The sequence below is a fragment of the Leucopleurus acutus genome, assembly GCF_964270905.1.
Source record: "Leucopleurus acutus genome assembly, chromosome: 4".
NCBI lineage: Eukaryota > Metazoa > Chordata > Mammalia > Artiodactyla > Delphinidae > Leucopleurus > Leucopleurus acutus.
This window is the reverse complement of record NC_139146.1, coordinates 65063113-65089566: the sequence shown is the minus strand read 5'-3', so window position 1 is coordinate 65089566 and position 26454 is coordinate 65063113. Positions and strand designations below refer to the sequence as shown.

At 45.8% G+C, this 26454-nt stretch overlaps 2 protein-coding genes across 2 annotated transcripts in view; one reads left to right on the top strand and one right to left on the bottom strand.

Annotated features, from left to right (window-relative positions):
* The window catches only part of APBB2 (amyloid beta precursor protein binding family B member 2), a 345736-nt gene extending 325593 nt beyond the window's left edge, over window positions 1-20143 (top strand). The window contains exons 14-19 of the mRNA XM_082838844.1: window positions 5286-5400; window positions 7971-8058; window positions 8714-8797; window positions 10483-10598; window positions 12178-12357; window positions 16006-20143. Coding sequence (XP_082694970.1) covers window positions 5286-5400; window positions 7971-8058; window positions 8714-8797; window positions 10483-10598; window positions 12178-12357; window positions 16006-16173 — 751 coding nt within the window. The 3' untranslated portion in view covers window positions 16174-20143. The remainder of the gene's footprint in view (window positions 1-5285; window positions 5401-7970; window positions 8059-8713; window positions 8798-10482; window positions 10599-12177; window positions 12358-16005) is intronic.
* A 2454-nt stretch (window positions 20144-22597) lies between these two features.
* Window positions 22598-26454, bottom strand: part of NSUN7 (NOP2/Sun RNA methyltransferase family member 7) — a gene marked incomplete at its 3' end in the record, with an annotated part of 61431 nt that continues 57574 nt past the window's right edge. The window contains exons 11-12 of the mRNA XM_082838855.1: window positions 23825-23948; window positions 22598-23233 (exon numbers count right to left, since the gene is read on the bottom strand). Of these exons, the coding sequence (XP_082694981.1) occupies window positions 22598-23233; window positions 23825-23948 (760 nt within the window). The remainder of the gene's footprint in view (window positions 23234-23824; window positions 23949-26454) is intronic.

Here is a 26454-nt window from a genome sequence, read left to right as displayed (position 1 = left end):
TAAGGAAGAGACTTAGCTATAAACCTTCCACTTCCTGGTTTACAAAGGAAATGCAGTGATCCCCCTGACTGCAGGAAATAAATGGGGCAAAACTCCAGAGGGGACCGGCACCTCTTTTAGCAAATGGCATCTCCAGGAGCGAGCTGGAGCAAAGGACAAAAGTGGCCCTTGTTGCTCAGTGTCAGACACAGTGACTCAGACGGATGGGCATCTAGCAGAATTTGTTAGAAAAGACGGGCGCCTGCTCTGACTGGACCTCGGGGGCCATTTGGGCCAGCTCTGTGGTTTTATAGACCACACCGAGGCCCTGGAAGGAGGCGTGACCACGGGGGCGGCATGGAAACCCATTTGAGCGCATCTTGGCTCTGAGCTGTGACACTCTCCGTGCTGTGGGCACCGGGTAGCTGCAGCCCGAGTGCACCGCACAGTGTCAGAGCCCCTGCGGGCGCTGCCCAGCTGGCTGGGTGACACCCACCGATGCCCACTGCTCTGTCCTCCCAAATTCCTACGCGTGGCACTGGGCTGATCTGTCAGGGATACTCTAGCCGTGGAGGCGGGTAATGAAAGCTATTTCTTGTCCCCCTCAATATAGGAAAAGCTCTAGAAAATGTTAAATTGCTCTTACATATGGGCATGAGGACTTTTAGGATTATAATACCGATTGGAAAAAAGTCTGAAAGGCTGAGTTAGGCCACATCTTGGTCATTGTGAAAGTGAACGATGGGCCATGGGTGTTCATTGACTGTCCTCTCTACTGTGTGTTTGAGAAGTTCCAGAATGAGAAGTTTAAGAAAGGAGGAGAAAAAGAAGAGGTACTGTGTTCTTTTGACTCCCGCACCCTGAAGCTGGGACCCAAACTCCATTCTCCAGGGGAAGGGCCCGGCAGGCCGAGGTCACCGCAGACCTTCACGTCGCTGAGACCGAGTGGCTTGTCTCCTGCTGCCCAGCGGACTTCCCCCGAAACTTCTCCTGGCTCTTTGGAGCCAGTCTGTCCTGGGCCTTCCTACTCCCAGCACTCTTTTTTCAGCCTTTCGTTGGGCCTTTGGCCTCAATTAGCCCTTCAAACGCCTTTCCTCCTTGGGGTCCAGACGTTGTTTTGTCTTTCTCATTCTCCAGTCTCCCATCTGCTCCCCTGACCTCAGCTGCCCCCTAGGCCCAGACCACAGGCCGGAGCTCAGGGACCAAGTGTCCACCTGCTTGGTGGGCGCCCCCCACCGCCAAGCACCTCACACTATTGTCCAACCTGGAGCACATCAGCTTCCTTCACCAGATCCTTCCCCCTCCTGTCCCCAGTGTGAGGGTACTTTGCTGTCCCAGGAGGGACCTCAGAGTTATTCTGGATTCTCCTTCTCATCTCCCACGTCCCTCAGTCCTGCAGCCACCCTTCCGGTACCTCTTACCCGTCTGTCTTCTCCACGCTGCTCTCGGGGAGGCTAACTCAGCCTTGCCTTTTCCAGCTGTTCGAGGCTGGTGACTTCCTTGGCTTGTAGCCCTTGTGTCGGTTCTTTTACTTATAAGGAAAGTACCTCCTCCTCTCCCTGGTAACTGTGTTGGGCCCGCCCCAGATAATCCAGGATAACAGCCCCTTCTCAGGATCCTTCCCTTAATCCCGTCTGCAGAGTCCCTTTTGCCATGTAAGGTAACCTATTCACAGATTCTGGGAGTGAGGACAGGAATATCTTGGGAGGGTCATTATTCTGTCTCCTGCTGCAGCCTTTTTCAGAAATCAGGTGCTGAAAAGCCAAGGTTTTAAAACAACCAGTTAAGAGGTGTTTGGATTTCCGTTCTGAACAAGGATGAGATGAACTCAGCCATATGTTTCATTGCACACAAAGGAAGTTGTCGAACTGTCTGCGCTCCGGGTCAGAGGGAGGTCTTGCAAATCCCCATGTTTGAGGCCTTCTGCTCTTTTAGGGTGACTTGGGATATGTTTCATGGAGTAAAACAGGAGAGACATGCAGATCTCCTGACCCCCGCAGTGAGGAGAGGAAGGCACTTGTTTTCTCCTGGGAGGTTAGTTCCCGGCAGATTTCTGCTTCCCTGATCTGTTAGCCTGGTACCTGGGAGGGAACAGGAAAAGACAAAGCTGTTGAAAAAGAAAAGGGTCAGAATCCCCCAAACAGAGCCTGCGGCTGCAGAGCTGCCCTCTTGAGATGTGGATTCCAGATGGTTGCCTTAGGCATTAATCACTTTCTCCTGAGCCAGAAGAAAATGAAGATTAATAATTTTTAAAAATTACTGCTCAGGGGTTGCATCTGAAAGAGCAGAGGGCACAGAGCTGAAGTTTGATGGGAGCTGATTATTGATCAGGGCCTGTTTGGTCCTCCGTGATGGTGACCTTGCACTTGCTACACTTGTAAGGCCAACCAGCTGTCACGGAGAGCAGGATGGATCTTGGAAGCTTACATCATAGGATATCAGAGCCAGAAAGGGACCTTGGAAATCATGTTCCATCACTTAGAGATGAGGTTTGACTTGATGCCCAGTGTTGTACAGCTCAGTGGAGTCCGGAATGGGACTAGCAATTGGGTCGCCTGGATCCTGATCCGTTGCCCTCTAGCTGTCCCTGACTCTCTCTGAGTCTCAGAGAGGACAGATGGAGGTAAGATCTCTACAGTAACTACTAAAGGTAGGGCGTAACGAGCTGTAATCCTTTGTGGTGCAGAATACAGATCCTGTCGGCATTCAGACACAAGCAAGGTGCTGGGGGCCGGAGGGCCAGGCAGGCTTTTGAACTGGGCCGTACAGAGTAGGTAGAGTAGTGAGCTCCAGACGGTACAGGGAGGCCAGTGGTCACCACGCCAGGCAAGGGGAGGTGCCGTGAGTGGAGGTGGAGTCCCAGCTTTCTGGAGCAGAGGGGAGAGCTCCTTAATTGGAGTAAGGATGCTGGAGGAGTTGGTGGGACAAATTTTGGGACTCCAGAAATCCAGACAAAGGTCTTTGGACGTTCTGTGGGTGACCCCAGAACTTCAAAGAGATGTGGCCTCAGGAAATGAGGACTGAACGTGGAATTTTGAAGAGGAAGAGTTGTGCCTGTCGAGACACTGCATATATTACTGTAGGAACCATCCAGGAAAGAGAAGTAGCCAGAAGTAGCCAGAAGTAGCATATATTACTGTAGGAACCATCCAGGAAAGAGAAGTAGCCAGAAGGAGGGGGGCCAAAAACAAGACTGCCTGCCCTTGAGCATGTCTCCAAAAGTGATGCCTTCTCGTCGTTTCCTTTTTTTTTTTTTTTTTTTTTTTGCGGTACGCGGGCCTCTCACTGTTGTGGCCTCTCCCGTTGCGGAGCGCAGGCTCCGGACGCGCAGGCTCAGCGGCCATGGCTCACGGGCCCAGCCGCTCCGCGGCACGTGGGATCCTCCCGGACCGGGGCACGAACCCTCGTCCCCTGCATCGGCAGGCGGACTCTCAACCACTGCGCCACCAGGGAAGCCCTCGTCGTTCCCTTTTTGAAGCAATATGCTGTCTCGATGGGGGTTGAGACTAGGATGGAAAGGCCTCAGGAGCACGGTGTGGAAAAGGGCTCTGCTCGCCCCCAAAGTCTGGGCCCAGCTCCTCACCCAGAACCCTGCCCTCAGCCCACTGTCACGGCACCCGTTCACACCTCTGACCACTAGCCAGCTTTCCCGCCGGGAAACAGGGGGGACGTGCTGCAGATCCCTATGCTTGAGAGAGGGGGCACTCCGTACCAATTATGGCCGGGCCCAGACTGGGTGTTGGGAATGAATAAGGCTCAAATCGTCTTCACGGAGCTTCGAGGGGTTGTGGGGAAGACAGAACTCATGAGCAGATAGATGCCCATGGTACCCAGTGGTGAATACTGTGCGGACGGGGAACACGGCAGCACCCGGCAGGGTACTCACCCAGCTTCAGCTGCGTCTTCACCCGAGGCCAGGGCATGGAGACAGTGTGAGCAAAGGCAGGGAGGCGAGACCCACCTAGGGTGCCTGAGTGGTGGCAGGGCTGGCGAGGAAGGGGTTGGCTTCAAGACACGGTCAGGAGGTAAAATCGGCTGAACACGGGGGTTGGGTGTGGAGTGCCGGGGCCGGCGGTGGGAGCATCAGGAAGTCCCCCCGGTGCTAGCATGGAGGACACCAACTGCCGTGGAACGTGAGGGCGCAGGGGAAGGTGGAGCAGAGCAGACCCGAGGGCAGGTGTGCACAGGCGGAGGTTCGAGTGCCTGTGGGTAAAGATGCCCCTGGCCTGGAGCCGCTGCGGGATGGCCTGGGGCACAGCAAGGCCACAGGGCAGACTTTCTGGCCGGGCCTTCCCAGTGAACAGTTGCCTCCATTGGATAGACTGCTGTTCCTTCCCAAAGAAGCCAAGTCTGTGTTGGGGAAAAAATCTATCCCAGTCTGTGAGAACACCACCAGCTCTTACCTTAAGAGAAGTAATTAATAAATTCATCCATGGTTATATCTACAGACAGGGATCCTGGCTTAGCAACACGTGCAGAGAAATCACTGTGACCCCTTACCAGATGGGTCAATCTGAGCGTCTATTTTTCATAAATACTCTGATCTTTTAAACCACTGTCCTCAATAACAACTGAGAAATTTAGTTGTGTGGTGTTATTCTTTTGAAGCCAGGTCGTGTCACGGGCACAGTATCCTTCTCATCAGTAAAGCAGATGCTGAAATCCAGCCCTAGCGGCACGCTCACCTCGGCGTCTGAGCTGACAGTATACAGGGTGACGCTGCCGCCGTCGCCCCAAGCCCTGGAGTAAGAGGTGTGTTTAGCAGAATCAAGTGCCTGTGACCGGACTTCAGTCTGTGGCGTCTCTTTGTGTCCCCGTGACTGTCCATCAACTTACTCCGCAGCTGCGGATCAGATCCGGTCTCTGGGCACACATTTACACATCAGAGCCTGTTGTTTTGCTTCTGCTACACACGACTGTAGCCTCACTCGTGCAAATTCATGCTCCTCTCAAGCCTGTCTTCTGTTTTGTGATCATAATGTTTATAACCATGATATTTGCTGTTACTCTAGGCAGAAGGTTCCGGTAAAGTTCGGTTTTCATTAAGCGTTGTTCATGAAGCTTCCAGGAGCTCCACAGGCAGGGTCCGGGGAACACTGTAGTTATTTTACTCAGAAATGAATTCCTAGGATCCATGCAACTGTTCCTCTGTTTGAGGTGGCTGTTGACGTTTGTTTATTTTTTTAACCACCGCGTACTGTGTTTACCTCTGACGTGCTGGCTGCTCAGTCAGTTAACATTCATCACTAGAATGTGTGTTGTGAAGGTTCCTCATTCTAATGTACCGATAAACTTTGTTTGCACAGAGATTTTGCTTATGTAGCAAGAGACAAAGACACAAGAATTTTGAAATGTCATGTATTTCGATGTGACACACCAGCAAAAGCCATTGCCACAAGTCTCCACGAAATCTGTTCCAAGGTAAGGTGGGTCAGGGCACAGGGGTCCGCCCTGCTCCTTTTTCCCCCGCCCACCACTCAGCAGGGAAGGGCGTGTGGAAGGACGAGGTTGGGGTGGGGGGAGGCGGCACATTGACCTGCAGGTCGAGCTGCAGGGGCAGCAGGCCGACCGCCAGCCCAGCCAGCGTGGTTAATGCTCTTTCTGCGTGTCAGGCGTCGTGCTAAATGGTACTCCACCTACAAAAGGAGTACGGCCTTGGTGCCTCCCACAGTCCAGGAGGTCTAATAGGTGGACAGCGGTGTGGCGGAGGAGCTGTGTATCCCGAGCCCAGCTGGAAAGCGGGGGCAGGGAGTCAGGGCAGCTTTCCCAGGGCGGGGGCCACCTGATCTGAGCCTGGACCCGGGAAGAAGGGAGCGGGGTACGAAACCAGCAGGTGTGTCTGTGGAAGTGCAGGCGGCCGGGGGTTGCCGTGAACACGTGCTGATGTCACAAGGCACACAGCGGCGAGGCAGGGCCGTGGTCACAGCCTCAGAGTCGCCGCCTTCCCCCCCACTCCCGCAGAGCCCATGCCTACACGCTCGTCCCGCCCTCTGCCCGGCCCCTGTACTTGTCAGGACACGGCTGTGTGATGCAGCGGCTCTGGCCGCTGCAGAGCCCGTCCTTGTGTGGACCTCCGTGTGTTTACTTGAGATGTGTGGCCTGTAGCAGAGGAGAGAGGTTCCTGGTTTGTCTCTTTGCTGGGCAGCTTTTGCGATTTGGAGGCGGTTGGAGCTGCGCGCTGTGCCTAGAGGGCTGGACACACGTGTCTGTCGTCCAGCCTTCCTGCTCCTGGCTTCCTCCTTTGTCCAGAGTGCCCCACCCCGTCGCTTCAGCCACTTTCGGGTCTCGCGGCGACCAGGCTCCTAACCATTTTCTCCTGGCCACGCTCTGCTTGGTTCCCCCGAAGGAACCAGTGTTCCACAAGGGAGTCGACAGAGAACGGACCGTGGCCACAGTGTCCTTTGACCTCCAGGGATACATAGTTAATGTTCTCAGCAATCCCATTACCTGCTGGCCTGTGTTCCAGTAGTGGGAGCCAGGTCTCCAGGACGCTGTCCCCAACTTCCTTCAGCCAGGCCTTTCCACGCCCCCGACTTACTGCTTGAATCTAAACACAGGACTTTGCCACCCCCTGTGTTAATGTCAGCTTTCCAGTTCCGGGCTGGCATCGTTACCCAGCCTCACTCCCACAGGTCCTCCCGAGCTCGCCAGGCCCAGGTCACGGCCACCTCCACAGCCCAGCCTGGCCTCTGCAGCAGGAGCGGAGCAGCTGTAAGCCACAGTTCCCAAGGGAAGGGTAGGGATGGGAGCTGCCCCAGCCCCAGAAGAGCGCAGCAGTCTGCCGCTCTGACCGAATGACCGGGACCTGCAGGGTGGTTGCTGGTCCGGAGACCCCGCGTCCACCCCAGCCCGCGTACACGTTCCTGCACGGGTGGCACTGGGGCAGCTGCTTCTTGTGCAGCCCTGAAGCATGCTGCGCTGCCCGGGTTTCGTTTCCTCATCCGTTCACGCAGCAAGTGTGACCGAATGCTGCTTATGTGCCAGGCACTGTCCTGAGGAGACAGCAGAGACCAAAAGAGAAAAAAAATCCTTGCCCTTATGGAGCTTATATGCTAGCGTAAAGCCCTCAGAACACAAGCTGGCCCAGAGTCAGTGCTCAGTGAATCTTGGATTTTACCGTCAGCAGCCCTCCTGCCCGCTGACCCAGGCGCAGATCTGGAGACCGGCAGAGTGGAGCTCCGGGGGAAATGACTTGTTCCACTTGGGATGGAAAGCTCAGGCGGGGGATGAAGGTGTGAGTTGCTCTTGCGGTCATTGAAGGTGGCTTCTTGGAGTCCCTAAACCCACAGCACTGTGAACAGGGGTGCGAAGTGATGACTGTCAAGTGAAGATGTTAGTGCCCCCAACAGAGGAGAGGCATTTAGAAAGACGGCCGACAGATTTAAACAGTGTGACCATAACACCAACAGCAATAGCAGCTAATATTTCTGAGTGCTTGTATTTACTGTCAAGACTGAAATTATTTTATTATTAGGGACATAAATATTATCATCCACATGTGCAGTGGAGGAAACGAGACAAGAGGGCAGGTGACTGGCTCAAGGCCACTTACCGCTAGTAAGTGGCGGGCGTGGGATTTGAACCCAGGTACTCTGTCCCCAGAGCCCTGAAAAGAGTCCCTGAAAGTGGCCACGTGGAGGCAGCAGGGGGAGTCCGTTGCCCTGTGTTCCACCGACCGCTGTGGGCCGGGAGGTGTACGTGTGACCGGGGGGATCGTGCGGTAGAGGTGGGAGCCTGGTAAATGGAAGAATGAATTCCGAACAATCAGGAGACTGTTAGTTACTCTGAGGAACAGTCGTTCACTATTCTCCCCAGAGAAAATGGGCACAGTTCTCAAAACGTGCGGCTCCGAGATGGGGGTGAGGAGTCAGGCAGCAGACTGAAGCCAGTTTAACTTGGAAGTGAAGTCAGCGCAGACACTCCACTGGCTGGAACAGCTGAGGACACGGGGTCTGTAACCGTGAGCCAAAGCTGTGTTTTCTCTCCTTCAGATCATGGCCGAACGGAAGAACGCCAAAGCCCTGGCCTGCAGCTCCCTGCAGGAAAGGGCCCACGTGAACCTCGACGTGCCCCTGCAAGGTAGGTCGGCGCGCCTGCTCCTCTGCCTGGCGCTCTCTGCCCAGGTCACAAAGCGCAGGGTCTCGGACGGCTCCCTGGTGTATCTAGTCTCCCTCAGAACCGAGCTCGACTCAGCAGACCCGGGCCGAGCCCGCACTCGGGACCTCGGGCGCGGCTTAGAGCTGATTTTGTGTCAACAGGGTTAGGCATCAAGGGCCAGGATGAGTTTTATTATTGTTGGACAAGATTAAAGAAAAGTATCTTTAGTGCTTTTGTAATTCATGTACAGCCTGGGGTAAGGGTCAGCTAGTTTAAAAATATGTGGGTTGCTATTTTGGGGAGCTCAGTTTAGTCATTTTTCCCCGTCTCTGATTTCGCCCTCTGTGATTAAATTTCCTCAGGGCATCAACCTCCCCTAATAAATAGAGCACCCAAAGCTGCTACTTAGCACACATCCAAGAGAGAGTCACAGCTTAACACACAGATTCCAGTTCCTGCTTTCAAATGCTTTCCTACCTAGAAATGAAAGGTGAATGGGATTTTGATTGACAGCCCCAGTGTCTGGTGGAAGAAATGGCTGTTCTTATAGCATGATTGGCACACTGACCTCTAGAAACACAGGATGTTATGTGTCTGTTAGAACATTGAGAAAAATGTGTTGCTTTACTCCCTGTAGTAGATTTTCCAACACCAAAGACTGAGCTGGTCCAGGAGTTCCACGTGCAGTACTTGGGCATGCTACCTGTGGACAAACCAGTCGGTATGTGAAACGTGCATCGTCTTTCCACTTTGCAAGCGTTTGGGAGCTCATGAGAGATGTTCACCCTCCCATGGGGGTGGGGTCTGCTGTTGCACTCCTTGCCTTGTCTCGAATCGGACCCTCACACTGTCACCAGCCAGAGCGCACAGACAGTCCTGATCAAAAGATCAGTACAGGACAGGCTAAGCTCCTCGGATGCATGGTCCCAGAATACAGGGACTTGAACAAAGCGGACCTGATTTCTCATTCACTCAGTCCAGAGCTGCGTGAGCCAGGGCTGTGGAAGGGCCCTGCCCCCAGAGATGGAAGCCTCGGTCCTGAACCGAGGCTTCCATCTCTGGGGCCAGGGTGCCTGCTTCAGTCCTTGTCACGTGCTGGACGGGGAAAGGGGGCTGAAGGAACCCTCCTGCTTTGCTGTTAAGGTGTGACCCAAAAGTGCACACGGCAGTCAGCAGTCAGCTCACATCTCAGGGGCAGACTTTAGTTGCTTAGCCATACCAGGCTGGAAGGAGGCTGAGAGAGGTAGCCTTTTCCTGGGTTAAAAAACGGCTGTGGGAAAATCAGAACCCTCACATACTGCTGGGGCGAATGTAAAATGGTGCAGCTGCCCTGGAAAACAGTCTGGCAGTTCCTCAAAAGTTAAATAGAGTTACCATTTGATCCAGCAGTTCTGCTCCTGGGCTTTGTATCCAAGTGAAACGAAAACATGTGTGCACACAAGACCTCGTACACGAATGTTCACAGCAGCATCATTCATAATAGTCAAAAAGCAGAAACAACCCAAATGTCCATCAGCTGACAAATGGATAAATAAAATACACTTCCATACAGTGGTACTTCATTTGGCAATAAAAAGGAATGAAGTATTAGACATGCTGCAACATGGCTGAACCTTGAAAACATGATGCTGAATGAAAGAAGCCAGTCACAAAGGACCGTATCCTGTACGATTCCATTTATATGAGTGGCGTAGGCAGATCTCTAGAGATAGGGCTGGGTGGAAATGGAGGGTGACTTCCGAAAGGTACGGGGTTTCTTTTGGGGGTGATGAAAATGTTCTAAACCTGATGGTGGTGATGGTCGCACACCTCTGAATATACTAAAAACCGTTTGAGTTTTGCACTGTGAGTAAGTTGTATGGTATGTGAATTATAGCTCAGTAACGTTGTTCTCCCACCCACCCACCACCACAAGCAGCTGTGGGAACACCCAGCCAAAGAGCCCCATCGACTAGCACATGCTATTCGTGTCCAGGGGCCGCCCAAACTTGGCCTTATTTAGTGACAAAGGACAATGAAAGGTGATCAGGGTAATCTGGCAGATGCTGGCTTCTGTTGGGTCCCCTTTTTCAAGGTTCCTTGCTTAGGAAAAGGTAGCATTTGAATACCGTTTATACACTCAGAGCTGGGGAATCTTTGTAGAGAGGGAGGGAGGGAGAGTGATGTCCTGGTTAGACAGGACATCACACACTCCTTCTCTGGAGGTTCTCATGACCCTTCTCTCTGTTGAAAAAGCTGGCATTTCTTTTCTTTTGAGCAATGAAAGGCTCAAATGAAATGTCTTGTCTGGGGCTACAAAAAAAAAAAAGACCAGTCTGGGCATAGGTGTTACTGGGTGATTTGGGCCCACGTTTGTGATTCAGAAATAGCTTTAGGACCTTTTTCAGTTATCCCTTCCATCCACAGGAATGGATACCCTGAACAATGCCATAGAAAGTCTTATGACCTCGTCCAGCAAGGAGGACTGGCCTTCAGTGAACATGAATGTGGCCGATGCTACTGTGACTGTCATCAGTGAGAAGGTGAGAAGGGTGGCAGATGGAGTTGGCCTGTCGAACACAGTGAGGTTTCGGATACAATAAGCTTCCGTGAAACTTAGGCGCGTGCCAAGGCTTGGTCTCTGGGGAGTTGTGCTTGCTTGTGATTAAAAGAGCCTACATTAAAAAAAGAGAGACATTTTGCCCTTTGTGCCTAGATCTCTGCACACCTCAGAGGCTTCTATTCTGGCGTTCCTCATTCTTCCTTCCTACGAAGCCTGGGAGGTTGGAATCATTTGCTAGAGGTGACTGTGTGATACTTGCAGTAACTCACTAATAGGGCTTGGTTTTCTGGCCACTCTCCAGGCTCTGGTATTGACTGGGCTGTTATCTGGGCTTGGGACATAGGAGATGCTTCTGTGGTGGAAGGTCCTGTGGTAGCAGGGACCACTGGTCATCTGGAGAGACGCCAGCATTAGCCTCAACACAAATTATCTCAACTTTGTGGTTGAGGAAACTGAGGCACAGAGAGGTTAAGTAACTGCCCCCCAGGCACACAGCGAGAAGTAGCAGGATCAGTTTTCCATTCTGCCTCTGTGAGGCATCTGTCATGGAAAGACCGTAAGTCCTTGGTCTGCTCTTGCTTCTGTCCACTAGCAGCTCACCTTCAAGTCCAATTCAGTTTCTAAAGAGGAGTAAGATGCTCACTGACCCTGCCTGCCACTCCAGCCTGTGCCGCTGGATTTTCTTCAAGTCTGCAAACATGTGGTGCCTCTTCCTACCTCAGCACCTTTGCAAGTGCGCTGCTCCTTCTGTGCTCTACCCCTTTGCCTTCCCAGCCCCTACGTAGATCTCAATGTAAACGTCATTTCTCCCAACAAAACTTCCCAGCCTCTAAGACCAGCTTAGTTTGCCTGTTAATCAGTCCCACAGCACCTGAGTGAATATTCAATAAGTCAAGATGTTAGTGAGCCAGAAGTCAGCATTTTTCTGGATGTATTTACTAATTTTCAAAAATTGCACATGGCTGCTGCAGAGGATGTGGTGTTCATAAGAATTCCAAACACTTCTTAACTCGGCACCATATGGGTACCAGTTTGTGAAAAAGAAATAAAAAAGTATTTGGCAACTTTTTGTTTTACACAGTTTTAGATAGAAATCTGATTCAATGTGCTGTTTAGTTGGGGAAGAAGACCTGTATGGAAAGAGAGCCCATGGCTCCTTTCCTCTTGGTGCTCTGGGGTTTCCGGTGGGTTTGCCTGGGCAAATGGGTTCTGAGCCACTGTATGGGCAATACGGAAAAAGTATACATGACATTGTTCCTGCCCACAGTGAAGCCACGGGCTTGGAGTCGAGCAGACAAGAGTCCGGAACACACATACCCAGTCGCAGTGTGGTTCAGAGCAGATTAAATGCCGGAACGAGGCACCCACAGCAGTGAGGCCTCTCCAGACACATTTAGAAACTTGCCTTTCTAGAAAAATACAGTCCTGTCTAAATTCAGTCTGGCTGTATATTTTTAGACACCATTTCCTCTGTGCAGCCACTCCAGGCGGATTCTATGACTTAAGGTCCGAACGTGTCTGTGACTTTGGCCAGAGCTGCTGAACGGCGTCTCTTGCAGAATGAAGAGGAGATCCTGGTGGAGTGTCGGGTGCGATTCCTGTCCTTCATGGGCGTCGGGAAGGATGTGCATACGTTTGCCTTCATCATGGACACTGGGAACCAGCACTTTGAATGCCATGTTTTCTGGTGCGAGCCTAATGCCGGTAACGTGTCCGAGGCAGTGCAGGCTGCCTGCATGGTGAGTGAGCCCGCTGCAGGGGTTCAACCCTCGGGCCCCTGCTTTTGTTTAATATGCCGTAAATTAGAGCAGAGTTACTGACTTAAAAGAAGCCAAGTCTGATCTCTAAAGTAAGGCCTTGCTGTGTGACACCTTCACTCCTGCGGACAGAATCGTGACAAGCACTTTGCCGTCTTAAGAGGCCAGGACACCTGAAAGAAGGAGGACTGGATGGAACCAGGTTCTTCTGTAGAGACTCCAGGAACACTGAAAGCAATGATCTTCAAAACCACGGATTTGAGGCCTCTTAGTTCTTGATCCCTAAGTAATTTCAGTATGTGATCAGGAGATGCTGGTCATGTGTGAGTTGGTGCTGTTTGGAACCAACTCAATAATTCTTTAAAAATTCAGTGTATTGAATGGTTTTTATTCTAGATAGTTGGTCTAAGTGCATTGTTCTTACATACTTTGTTTATATCTATGAACTCTATTCTTACCACGGCCCTGTTAAGTAGTTCTCTTTTATTTATAACAAAATAGAGGCTCAGAGGAAAGGACAGGCCCCAGGGCAGAGCTGGTAAATGACAGAGCCTGCGTTCATCCCCGAGCCTCCGGGTAATAAAGCCAGTGCTCTTTGTACCACATATGTGACTTCAAACAAACAGAAACACCTTGTCATTCATTCTGCAAATATCCTTTGAGCTCCTGTCATTCCCAGCACTGGGAAAGTTCTAGTAAGAAGGAGACATCCAAGCCTGGGCTGCATGGTGTATTCCAGCAACAGGAGGTAGGGTTGCTGGAGCCAAGTGGAAGGAGGCGAGGTCCATGTCCACGAAGGGCCTGTGATCTCATGCCAAGGTGTGACCTTCAGCAGAGACTGTTAAGCAGGAGAGTGTGTAGACCACGTTAGGCTTTAAAGCATACTCCAAAAAAGAGAGAAGAAAACAAAGTGGAGGTGGGTTGAAAGGATGGGGCAGAGGTGGGGAGATGACCAGGAGGCCAGTTTACTGGTCCTTGGGAGAGTTGCGTCTAAACCAGGAGTGGCAGTGGGGAAAAGACAGGAGCAGGTGATGGAGAAACACCTGGCTGGCAATGAGGAATGCTGAATTCGAAGCACCTGCACTTCATTTAACTCAATCCACCATTTGTAGGCTGGACTCTGGGAAGTTCAAGTAGGAATAAGACACGATCCTTGCATTACGGAGTTTAGGCCTATGGGGGAGACGGGTAAACCAGAATTCTGTTATGGTGTAGAAGGTGCTCTAAGTGAAAGTGTAAGACTGCACTGGATGGAGGAGTGACCGGGAGGAAGGTGGCCCTGAAAGCGGGTCGCTCACCAGGTCTGTGGTGAAGGAGTAGCGGAAGCATGCCGTTGAGATACTTGCTCGTTTGCTGGGGGGCTGGGGAGATGAGCCAGTAAAGCCAGATTGAAATAGGGGTCATATTTGTAGTTGCACCAAGGTCTTGGTGGTAGATGAAGGGCCTGGGGTTGGGTTAGAGTGCTGCTTGGGTTAGAGTAACTTTGAGACCGGCCAGAAGATGCCCGGAGTCCAGGAACAGGTGGAGCTGAGGGCGGTGGAGGGCGTCCTCTGTTTCTTTACAGACAGTACACTGCTAGTTAACAAAGAGGGGAAAGAACGAGGTGGACGGATGGCAGAGGCAAAGGTCGGGGACGAGAAGAGAGCCAATTCGCTTTTATTTTAAAAGACACCTTTGAAACAGAGAGGGGAGGAGGAGGGGGGGAGGGGAAGGGAAGACCTGTGTTGTGCACTTATTATCTGGCTTCGTTCTCGCCACAGTCCTGTGTTAGAGTGCAGGTTCCCCTCAGGTGCTGCGGGGCCAGGATTCTAACTCAAGTCCACCTGCATATAAAGGACCAGGGCTGGGTGGAGGGGAGCAGCGCGGTGAAGCAGTCAAGATGAACCTCCTGACCAGGCGTAGGGATTTGAGATGGGATGAAGGGACTGTGTGAAGAAAACAGAAAATGGGAGAGTCCAGCCAAGCAAAAATCCATGGTGACTGTTGAGGTATTTTGTGAAATTGTAAAGGATCGTTAACAGATGGTTTTAGTCATAAAATGAATGGCTTTCAGCCTTAATTATACATTTTAAATGCTGATGGCAATTAAATAATTAGCTTTATCACTGGTTACAGTTTGTTCTGATTCCCAGGCTCATTTTCTCTCCTCTAGAAACAATTTCTACTCATTTGTTTACTATTTTAATTGTATTAGGGCCACCAGCTTAAGTGACTCAGCCAATCCAGCATAAGACATACCGGTAAAATCAAACCTTTCTTTACACTCTGTATCCAGCATTTCTAACTGGGTGGCCTTCCTCTTGATTCAAATCTGCATGATTCTCCATCTGAAATGTTTATGCATCCGTTTATACAATCTGAAATATCTCTGGCATTAACACATTCTGAATCTACTGAATTTTTAGGCATATTTTGCAGCTGAGTGGTATAGGCCCAGCTGAAACTATTTTGATGAAATTTAGAGGGAGATGGAGAGGGGTCCGCTTAATGAAATTCATCAGGCACAATTCTGATTTGCACTGGATATAACGTAACTAACATCAGAAACTCCGAGTCCAGTATACCATGCTGCGGTACCTGCCCATTATAAAACTGTGTTTGGAAGTGCGTAGTTTTGATTGTGATGCAGACCTAGAAACATACTTTACACACAGGAGACGTGATAAATCGTTTTTCATATGATTGGGTTGAAAGGGGCTAATTTTTTGGCCTGTGGGCTGTGACAGCACATTGTGATAAGAGTCTTGCTGTACCACAGTTCATGCTTTTCACAGGGAAACATCAGCCTGTTTCACAGTTGTTCCAAGGAACCTATTAATATTTAAGTAGGTTTTTGAAAATCAGTTTAAGTGCTTGGATTTTTTAAGTGCTTGGATTAGAAAAAAAGCATTTGATACATTTTAACCTTTTAATCTAATTTTGAAGAATTACTTATCTTTGCATTGATACAAAAGCAGGTGGATTGTGACTTTGTTTCTGAAGGATGGAAGCTGTCCCTAGTGCCAGTGCTAATGGATTTTTAAAAATTAAATCTATTAAGATTTAGACTTGTATATAAAATCCTGAAATCTTAGTAATTTTTTTTAAATTAAAGCAGGATGGGAACAAACATTTATGAATGCCTTCTGTGTTGCTAGGCCTGTCTGAGGCATTCTGCAGGTATTCCTTAATCATAACACTGTCTTTTAAGGTCGCCATTCTTCAGCCATTTTACAAATGAAGAAACTGAGGCTCAGAGAGATTTAATAACTTGCCTGGGGCCATACGGTTCACAAGTGGTAGAGCCAGATTCAAACCCTGCCCTTTCTACCATGCTGACCCTCACTCGGCTAGCCATAAACACCTACTTCATTACCTGTCTGAGGAAAAAGTTAATAATCTCTCTCCCAATCCTTTTTCTCTTCATTAGCTCTTTGACTATGAGGTATATTCATCGCAGCCTAACAATATAAAGAACTTCAAAAGAATTTAAAACACTCCACATTAACGAAAAAAAATAATGAACTCTTGGATTCGTGTTTAGGAGCTAGGTCGTTAACCTTTGGGAGTTAAATATATTTATGAATTAAGATCACGTTAAACTAGAAGGGATGATACATTATTAACGACCATACAACTTTCTAATTTCAGTTACGATACCAGAAGTGCCTGGTAGCCAGGCCGCCTTCACAGAAAGTTCGACCACCTCCTCCGCCAGCAGACTCTGTGACCAGGAGAGTCACAACCAATGTAAAACGAGGGGTCTTATCCCTCATTGACACTTTGAAACAGAAACGCCCTGTCACAGAAACGCCGTAGCTGCATATGTGAAAGGATCCTGTAACATTTACTGAAGATTGAATAGCTACACTAAAGAAGAGGAGCTGATCTCTGGCCTTCCATTCAGTTGCTGATGCTTTGTCTTCAGAGATTAATAACTTAACCAAACAGTGTTAGACAAGCATGTTCTCTCGTCTTGCCACCGTCGTGTGATATGAAAAGCATGACTAATTTTTTTTGCTGTCAGTAAGTTACATCATGAGCAGTGGAAGCTCCCTTTCTTACTGTAAATATCGTGAACATTATGTAACTTCACACACACAGGGAAGAATGTGGCCACACCCCTCCCAGTGAAGCAGCTGAGTCCTTGGAGTGAATGACACCTGGGTTAGTTTCACTGTCTTCTTGACTGGATCTGTCACAAGCAACTTTTAAGTCCTACAGCACTTTGCCCTGTTTTCAACATTGGAGTAGACACTGCATACCGGATACCACTGAATTGCTGTAAAAACAGGATGACTAGTTTTCGTTTTAGTTCTTCATAAAATCGAACCTTTGGTTGACAAAATTGGCTGTTGGCATCAGTATAGAAACCAACTGGCAACTTTCCTTGACGAGCTCTTTGACACATGGACACCATTTCATGTCTACAGCTGTTTGGGGGATGTTGGGAAAAAAGTGAAGCTTCAAAATTGAAAAACTAAATTTCAGAAATTAAAACAGAACAAAAATAGCCTTTCTGTTCAGATGGTTTTCAAACTGATTGTTAAGAAAGAGATTAACAAAATTATAATGCATTTTGGGTGGGAAATATTTCAAACTTCTGCCTTATACTGTACAATGCAGCTAGAGAATTATAGTTCACTATGGCCATTCTCTACATAAACATTAAAATGAAATATTCCTCATAAGCCTTTCATCCTTAGTTTGATAATTAGCCAATATGCAACTTGGAGTTGAGGAAATGTCATTTATATTTTAGATCTCCACCACCACGTTGTTTTCCACCTCCTAGGTAAATGTTCTGCTAGGATTCTGCATCTAGCTCAATCTTACCTTAATGCTTTTTGCCCAGAAAGCTGTCTGTCCATCATGTATTGTCCATGGCAACAAACTTCATAAAATTGAACCTTTCTGAATTTATGTATTTAATATTAAAATTTGTTGGACTCTAGATGTATTTTTAAATTTATATTTTTTCCATTTATGTTCAAGATTTAAAAATTTCGTATCAGAGCAAAATATACATAGGAACAAAGGACTATTTAACAGGCTTCCCAAAAAACAGCACTTTCCTGCTTCTCTATCTATAGATGAGAGACTTAGCTCTAAACAGATTGAGACACTTGTTGATAATGTTTTAAAGAAGTTGCTAAGAAGCTCAATCTAGACATTAGTTTTGTTTACTTTTCAGTGATAAAATTACCATTTTACAACATCGTTGTAAAAGTAATGCTTTACGTTTATCTACTGCTATGTACTTGTCAAAATGGTTTCCACATTCTTATCGTCACATTTGAGCCTTATAGAGAAGGTACTAAACACATTTGAGAAATAAAAAATATGAATTAAAGAGGCTCAGTCACCTAGCCTAAGATCTCACGAAAGTTAGTGAGAAAGCCAGAACTAGGACCCATGCTTCTCAACTCCCAGTTATTAAGTTATGCTGCTTCCACACCAGTCAGGAGGAGTCTTTCCAAAATTACGCTGGGCATATCCAGTTATTATCAGGCAATCTTAGGATTCCCTGTATAAGTAGGGAAGTATGTCCAAATTACTCATGCCGTGATTTAAAACCATTACCTGCTCTCAGTTTTCCTGCAGTGTGCCTCAAATGTGTTGTAGAGGACAGGATTCTACATGCAGTCCAGAGATAATGTTACATGTGGTAGAAATATTCCTAACTCATGATACTTAGCCACCAGAGAACATGATGGAATGAGTAGGTGGCCTCCTGCCTCTGTTCCCTCTCAGAATTCTGGAATTGTTTGCTAGCACCCTAGAGATGCCACTCTAGAGGTGGATTATACTCTCACCAGCCTGTACACTATTCTACTAAAGTTACCAGTGACATCCTAAGAAATTACTGCATTAAGAAAATCCTTACTGTGCCCTTCGAAAAGCTGTTCAAAATTCAATCTTGATGATCTTTCATCGTGACCTCCACAGTGAAACAAACATTTTAGTGTGATAAACTTCAAAATTCTTAAAAAAGTGATCCACTTTTATATTGGACATCTCTACCAGAACCCATTCATTTTTTTTTAAGGCATACATATGTTTTCAGGATCAAGAATACTGAGCTAGCTTTAAGTAGCAAACTGATTTATATATGCAATTATGGATGCATTAAGATGAATGATAGCCTTTACATACTGAAAACTTTACTGCAGATACTTTGTTTTAAAAATAGCTTTGCATACTAAATGCAATTAATTTTATAAAATTAATTATGTTAAGCCGTATGTTCAGACACTTTCTGCCATGGCCAAAAAGTATGTATGAAAGTATGTGTGTATTTTCTGTGAAAGGATGCTAGCATTTTACCTGATATTGTAGTGACACTTCAGTTATCTATGCATTCTTTGTATCTGTGATTTGGTAAACAGGCAGCCATGTTCACTATGCCTTGTATGTCTTATCATTTTTTTAATTAACCTGTTAAATACAGCTTAAAATATTTTTATTTTATTTATTCTATTTTTACTGAAATATACTGCATTATTGTGTTAATGTATTATCTTTACTGGATATTATCTCTCAATGTATCCAGGACTAAGTAATCTCAGTGAACTATACATTGCCTAAAAGGTGGTTTTGTAATGATTTGTAGTCACATTTTTATTGGAATATGTATAAGAAAAGGCAAAATACTTAAAAGTTCCTTTTATTTTTTAAAAGCAGCTAGATAGACGCATACTTGCCAACTCACATATGTGCTCCTTGGCCGCATCAAGGGGAATAGCCAACATGCCTATGGCTAAAAACTTTACTTCGCAAACTTAAAGCACTGCTTGGTGCTTCGTTTTTATATCCTTCACAACACATGTGAGCTCATCTAAGAGACAGACACATGTCCTCCTGCCCTTTGTTTACACCTGGATATATGATCACCCATAGCTAATTAGGACCATTGTTTTTGTTTGTGTCTGTCTTACTGCATGAAGCGACATTAGACCCATTTCCATTAAAATAAGCTCTTGGTGATAAACTGTTGGCACTGCTACTTTTTAAAAAATTCCACTTTATGATTTTATGACGAACATTTGTACAATTCTACATAAGGTCATTTACTAGAAGCCCTAAATCTTTCCTCCTCTTCTTATATGACACACACTCATTTCATAAGCATTGCAACAGAAACTCAAGATTTCGTAAACAATGTGAGAAACATTTCCCTAACTGATATTAGCACAGTTTAACTAGTAAAAGCATTAGCTCTCTAGTTTGCCAGGCTCACTTAACCCAATACACAGCTAACGTGTGTTATACAGCCAGTAAAATGAAGTTTATTTCAGCTTCAGGGAAAAGATACTGCTCACACTTTATCAGTGAGAGCACTCCCTGCCATCCAAAGCAGCTTGTTTATCCCAAAAGAACATTTGGTTTTGCTTTCTGCCCCTTTTGCTGTTGACCACTTTTACACATTTAAATGTGATATGTTATGAGAATAAACTTAGCTGCGTAAAATGTTTGGCTCATTTATCTGACATCAGTCATACATATCCAGGAATAGAAATAAAAGTTTAGTGTCTCCACGCCAGTCATTCTATTTTCAAATTATTCTTATCTCAAATTAAAAGTCATTTTAGTAATGTAAGATTCTGCTTTGATTATTGTATATTTCCACCTGGTAAGAACTAGGAAGTAACTTTAAATTTTGAATAATTCATTGCATGGTCCTTACCTTGGTACTCAGGAAGGACAGCAGGCATTTTGGACATAGAGGCCTATTCAGTCACCAACTTGATGCTTGTGTAAGCACTCTTTCTAGTGTTAAAAAAGTCCATCTTTCCTTGAAGAGCCTGATATCAAAGAATGAAAGATAGAGTTGTACAGGCACTAAATCCAAAATGAAAGGTGACTAGAAAAACAGCAGTTGAACCTGGCTTAGTTTAACTGTTAGACATATGGAAGAAGATAAATAGAATTTAAAGTGTGTACCCATTTTTTGTTCATCTTGCATTTCCCCCAGTAGTTTACGTTTTTCCTCAATCAAAGGCAGTTACTCTCAAAGAGCAAAATTTCATTTGGTTTCAGGTATTACATAGTGGTAAATAATTACACATTAAAAATCTGAATTTGCTATTGGAGTATCTAAAAACCAGTAATTTCATTACTTTAGATTTTTGCAGCACTTTTCTCTAAGAAGCTGAAAAAAGAAAAATGTCAATGTAATCAATATTCTCCTTTACTAGAATTCTCCCATATTGTTTTTAATCCAAAGTATTTCCCTTTTTAGTCTACCAAAATATTTAAATAATTGATCACATCCTTTTAGAAGATTCCAAAGAAGAAAACTGCAGGCTTAATGAATGAATGGTTTAATTCAGAATCTCCATATACTTAGAAAAATAATTTATGACAGGATTCATGTTATGAGATACTGAAGATAAGGGGCTAAAGTTGTGATGTGACATGAACCACATGCTGCTACAGAGATCAGAAAAATATCCTGAACTATTTCATAACTGTGAGTTTTCGTCTTATAATAACTATTAGCAGAAAATAAAAATCTCAGACCTGCTACTTTTGGACAATGGAATACTCTTCAGCCTGGGGCAGAGGAAAGATGTAAGGAAAGGGATAAAAGATCCCTGGGATAAAATATCAGCTCTTTACTGAACAAGTTCAGTTCACCTGCACTGGCCTCCCAGAGGCACGGAAGGCTCTAAGCCAGAGAGTGGGAATAGGAGGAAACCATACTATAACTTTCAGAGCAAATGTTATATAGTTTTTGATTTTTGAAAGTAGTAAAATAAGCTGAGCATTTAAAACATTCCTGTATTTTTTAAGAGTCATAATTAACAGAATTCTTTTGGGATTTAAAAATAAGTCTGGTTCAAGTATAAAAAGTCATGTTTCATTTCTTCACTGACATTTTACTAGTAAGTGTAAATCTTCAGTTAAAAAAATTTATTACTGCTAAAATGAAATTCACCCTTTCCTACCCTCACTTCAAGTGAGAAAATTATACAATATTAGAGCTGAAATAGACCTAAATATTCATCTTGAAGAGGATAATAGTCTACTAAAATCATGCCACCTGAATTGAAATTTAGGAATTTATTTAACACGATTCAACACAACTGGATTCTGAAAACACAACTTTAAATTCAAACTCTTTGTGTCTATGAACATGTTTTTAAACAGTAGGATTTACAGTTGTAACATATTTGATTTAATGTCACTTTCTGTTGCCATGATGAAAAAAAATCAGTAGACCCAGAAATGATAATCATGACCAGTTCTTGGAAGGCAATTGATAATACAGTCAAGATGAACTGACTTTCAATATAATTAAAATAGTGCTACAATATATTTTAATTGAGCATCAGAAATGACTTACCAAAGTTTGATTACTGTGTGCCACTTGAAATGACCATCTCACCTGATCTTTGAATCATAAACTTGTATAAATTTCTTCAACAATTGGGGTGTCACTTGTATTCAGCAGTTTGGCCTCTTCCTCAGAATTACTATTTAGATGGAAATTTGCTTACAGTCACTTTTTTTACAACAGTACTTGGCATAAATAGTTAAAAGGGAAAGCTTATGTTCAGTCTGCTCAGGATCCTAGAGGTTCTTCCAGTGAGAAACAGTTTTCACTCTGTGAATGGACAGCTGAACTACTCACACCTGGAACTTTGGACCTTCCTGTTCTTCCTATTCATACTCAACTTCAATCACATTACAAAAGCTCATAACATCTCCTATTTTAATGTTTAAGGAAAAAAAAATCAACCTCTATAGTGATTGAAAATTTTAAACTACAGCTGACTCGATACTGAAAAGCAATCTATAGTCCGTGCAAGAGCATCTTTTCCAAACCTATGCTTTCTAAATAAACTGCCTCACAATTTAACTTTGAAAAGAAGTCTGTTCTAAGGCACACAGTGTTTCCCTTCAGGAAAAATTGTTGCAGCTTTAAAACCAGTGTCCTAAGTCCAGACAGAAAGTTAACAAGAGTGAGACAAGTTCTAACAGCCGATACTGAGTCTACAACTGAACGTTCTAAAACAGATCAGCACCCAGCTACTGAACTCTCTGAATTCTGCTTTGCTTAACTCACCTACATTATTCTCACTTGTCTTAATTCACTTGAAGGTAATAATCACATTTAGAAGATACTAAGTGACCAAAAGGATGAGTATTTTGTGTAGGGATGTCTAACCTTCAGAGAAATATCAGACTTTGGGAAAAAACCCTACTACTCTTGACCCCTGTAAAAAACACAAGACAGTCAAAGCCATGGTCGAGGATGCCTGGGTAGAGAGGAAGGTAAGTTTTCTTGTTTTTTCCCTCTACTTGGTATTGATGGTGTGGGAAGATAGCCAGGCATGACAGTCTTGGGCCCAGCGCAACGACAATAAAAATGTTGAGTTGGTATCTGAGATCCGATCCCTTGGGGACTAGAAAATGGCAACATTACTGGAGGCAAAACAATCTCTATGGGTTTCAGTGCAATCATTCTGTCTTCTGGGCGAGGTCTTACAAAGTTTGTCGTCCGTTCATATGGTCTGGAGGGAGGTGTGTTCTTCATAAATGTAGGCACTAAAGGATTGGTGGTGGGCTTGTTGGATTTTCTGACCTGTGAGGAAGAACCCACTTGATTTGTATTCTTCTGTGGAAGAGATATTTTTGTTGTTAACGTCCCTGACTGATGAGCACTTGCGTTAGTTTCTTGACTCAGGAACTCAGCAATTTTCATCTGGATGCCCCTACTATCAGAAGTGGAAGATTTTGGCAATGACATTTTTGACTTTTTCTTCTTCTTCTCACGTTTTGAAGGTTTACCCAACTCGATCCCATCCAGTAGACCCTTTGCTGCAGCACGGGCCAAAACATCTTTCACAGACACTGTCTCAGATGGGTCCCGCTATAATTAAATGTGGGAGTTAATTGTTACTTTGCATATTACAATACTTATCAGTGTTTCAGTAAAGATAAAAGAATATCTTTGTTATACTAAAAGAAATAGTTTTTAGACCTTAGTCTCTAATATATCCTATAAGCCTCAGGAAACTACTTTCTTTGTACTTAAATCTCCCCAATTGTGAACCTGATAGAAAAAAAAAAAGAATTACAGAGCTTATTCTTTTTTGAATTTTTTAATTTAAATTAATTTTTCTATACAGCAGGTTCTTATTAGTTATCTATTTTATACATATTAGTGTATATATGTCCAGAGCTTATCTCATATCTGTAAGCTAAAATGAACTGGATATTGACAAAGTGCTTGGAGAAGTGGGGGTGGAGAACAGGCAACGGAAAAACACTCAGGAGGACAATAAAGATAAAAATAGGGATTTCCGCCATACAATAATAATTGTTTTTCCTGCCCTTTAGCTATTTATGAAATAAGCATACCATTATGAAATGCTCATGAAGTTCCTATATTCCTATTATGAGACTTTGTTGTTTCTTAATTCCTAAGTATGAAATGGATTGGGATTTTTTTTATCCTTACCTCCCTTGTTAGAACCGAAAGAAAACAACCATTGGTAATTTCAGATGGTTCCATTCTGAAAAATTTGTCAGTGGACAAATGTATTTCCTTTAAGGAGCAGAGTGGAAGGACAGGGGGACTAAGCCTGCAATAGGTAACAGCAAACAATTAACAGTTAGAATGTCTTATTTGCCAATGGAGGGAGACAGTAAATTGCAACCAATTTTCTTTTATTATGTTTTACCCATTATTTAAACAAAAATTCCAAATAAGAATAAAATGTCAAGGGGAGGGATCAAGATGGTGGAGTAGTAGGATGTGGAGCTAACCTCCTCCCACAAATACATCAAAGATACATCTACAGGGCTTCCCTGGTGGCGCAGTGGTTGAGAATCTGCCTGCCAATGCAGGGGACACGGGTTCAAGCCCTGGTCTGGGAGGATCCCACATGCCACAGAGCAACTGGGCCCGTGAGCCACAACTACTGAGCCTGTGCATCTGGAGCCTGTGCTCCGACAAGAGAGGCCGCGACAGTGAGAGGCCCGTGCACCGTGATGAAGAGTGGCCCCCACTCGCCACAACTAGAGAAAGCCCTTGCACAGAAACGAAGACCCAACACAGCCATAAATAAATAAATAAATTTATTTAAAAAAAAAAATACATCTACATGTGGAACGATTCTCAGAACACCTACTGAACCCTGGCAGAAGACCTCAGACTTCTGAGAGGGCAATAAAATCTCCACATAATCAGGTAGGACAAAAGAAAAAAGAAAAAAAGGGAGAAAGGAATCAGGACAGGACCCTGCGCCCCTGGGAGGGAACTGTGAAAGAGGAAAGGTTCTGGCACCCTGTGAAGTCCCCTCACCAATGGGGAGATCAGCTGGGACGGAGGGGGAGCTTTGGAGCCTCAGAAGAGAGCACAGAACTGGTGTGCAGCAGGCAGAATGGAAAGAGACCTGCACAGACAGTATCACAGCATTGCACTCCCCAGCCTGAGACGTGCATCCACGAGTGTGGGCGGGGGCTGGGAGCTGAAGCTTGGGCTATGGAGGTCAGACCTGGGGTGAAGACTGGGGTTGGCTGTGGGGAAACAGCCTGAAGGGGCTGGATTTTGGTATGACTGAAACCAAGGGTGTACACAGAGGAAGCCCAGGCCCACCACAGAGGTAAGGTGCCACTGTTGAGGGCACGCGAGGGGAGGGGCGGGACCTGCCACAGCAGCCCCCTTCCCTGCACATGCACTCTAAGGTGACAGGACACTGCCTGCACGAGCTCCAGGAGCAGGCACCAACCACTGCTGTGGGCTCAGGGGTGGGCATGAGCCACCAATGCCATCGCAGGCTCCAGGGGCACGAGTGAGCCACCACCACACCGAGAGCTCTGGGAGCGGGTGCCAGCTGCCACCTTTGCGGGCTCTGGGAGAGAACGCCAGCCACTGCCTCTGCACACCCCCTATCAATGGGATAACAGCCAGCACACACTGAGGAAAGAGACAGCAGGCATCCATACTAAAAACAACGCTTACACCAAAAATATTAAAACCACACAAGCTACACAGGGCTGCTCCTACATATAAACAGCCCTCCAAGACCACAGTAGATAAGTGTTTCTCCTAAACTCACAGAGTAAGGGAAATATAAGTAAAACAAAGAAGCAGAGGGACCACTCCCAGTTAAAAGACCAAGAGAATTTCCCTGAAAGAACAAACAATGAAATAGACCTCTTCAGTCTAACAGACGCTGAGTTCAAAAAGGAGATAATGAAAATACTGAAGGAATTAAGAAAGTTTATCGACAGAAATGCAGAATACTGTAAAAAAGAGCTAGAAACTATAAAGAGGAGCCAAGAAAAATTAAAAACTCATTTGCTGAGATGAAAGCTGAGCTAAAGGCAATGAACAGCAGAATGAATAATGCAGAAGAACAAATAAGTCATCTGGAAGATAGAATAATGAAAATCACCCAATCAGAACAGCAAATAGAAAGGCAAATTAAGGGCTTCCCTGGTGGTGCAGTGGTTGAGAGTCTGCCTGCCGATGCAGGGGACACGGGCTCGTGCCCCGGTCTGGGAAGATCCCACATGCCGCGGAGCGGCTGGGCCCGCGAGCCATGGCCGCTGAGCCTGCGCGTCCGGAGCCTGTGCTCCGCAATGGGAGAGGCCACAACAGTGAGAGGCCCGTGTACTGCAAAAAAAAAAAAAAAAAGAAAAAGAAAAAGAAAGAAAGGCAAATTTAAAAAAAAAATGAAAGCAATATAAGACATGTATGGGATAATATAAAGCTTGCCAATCTACCCATAATAGGGATTCCAGAGGAGAAGACAGAGAAAAAGGGATCGAAAATGAATTTGAAGAAATTATGTCTGAAAAATTCTCAAACCTAAAGAAGGAAACATAAATCCAGATACAGGAAGGAGAGTCCCAAACAAGATGAACCCAAACAGACCTACACCAAGACATATTGTAATTAAAATGGCGAAAGTTAAAGAGAGGATTCTGAAGGCAGCAAGAGAAAACCAAAGTCTTAGTTACAAGGGAACCCCCATAAGGCTATCAGCTGACTTCTCTACAGAAATGTTACAGTACAGAAGGGAGTGGCAAGATATATTCAAATTCCTAAAAGGGAAAAATGTGCAACCTAGAATACTATAC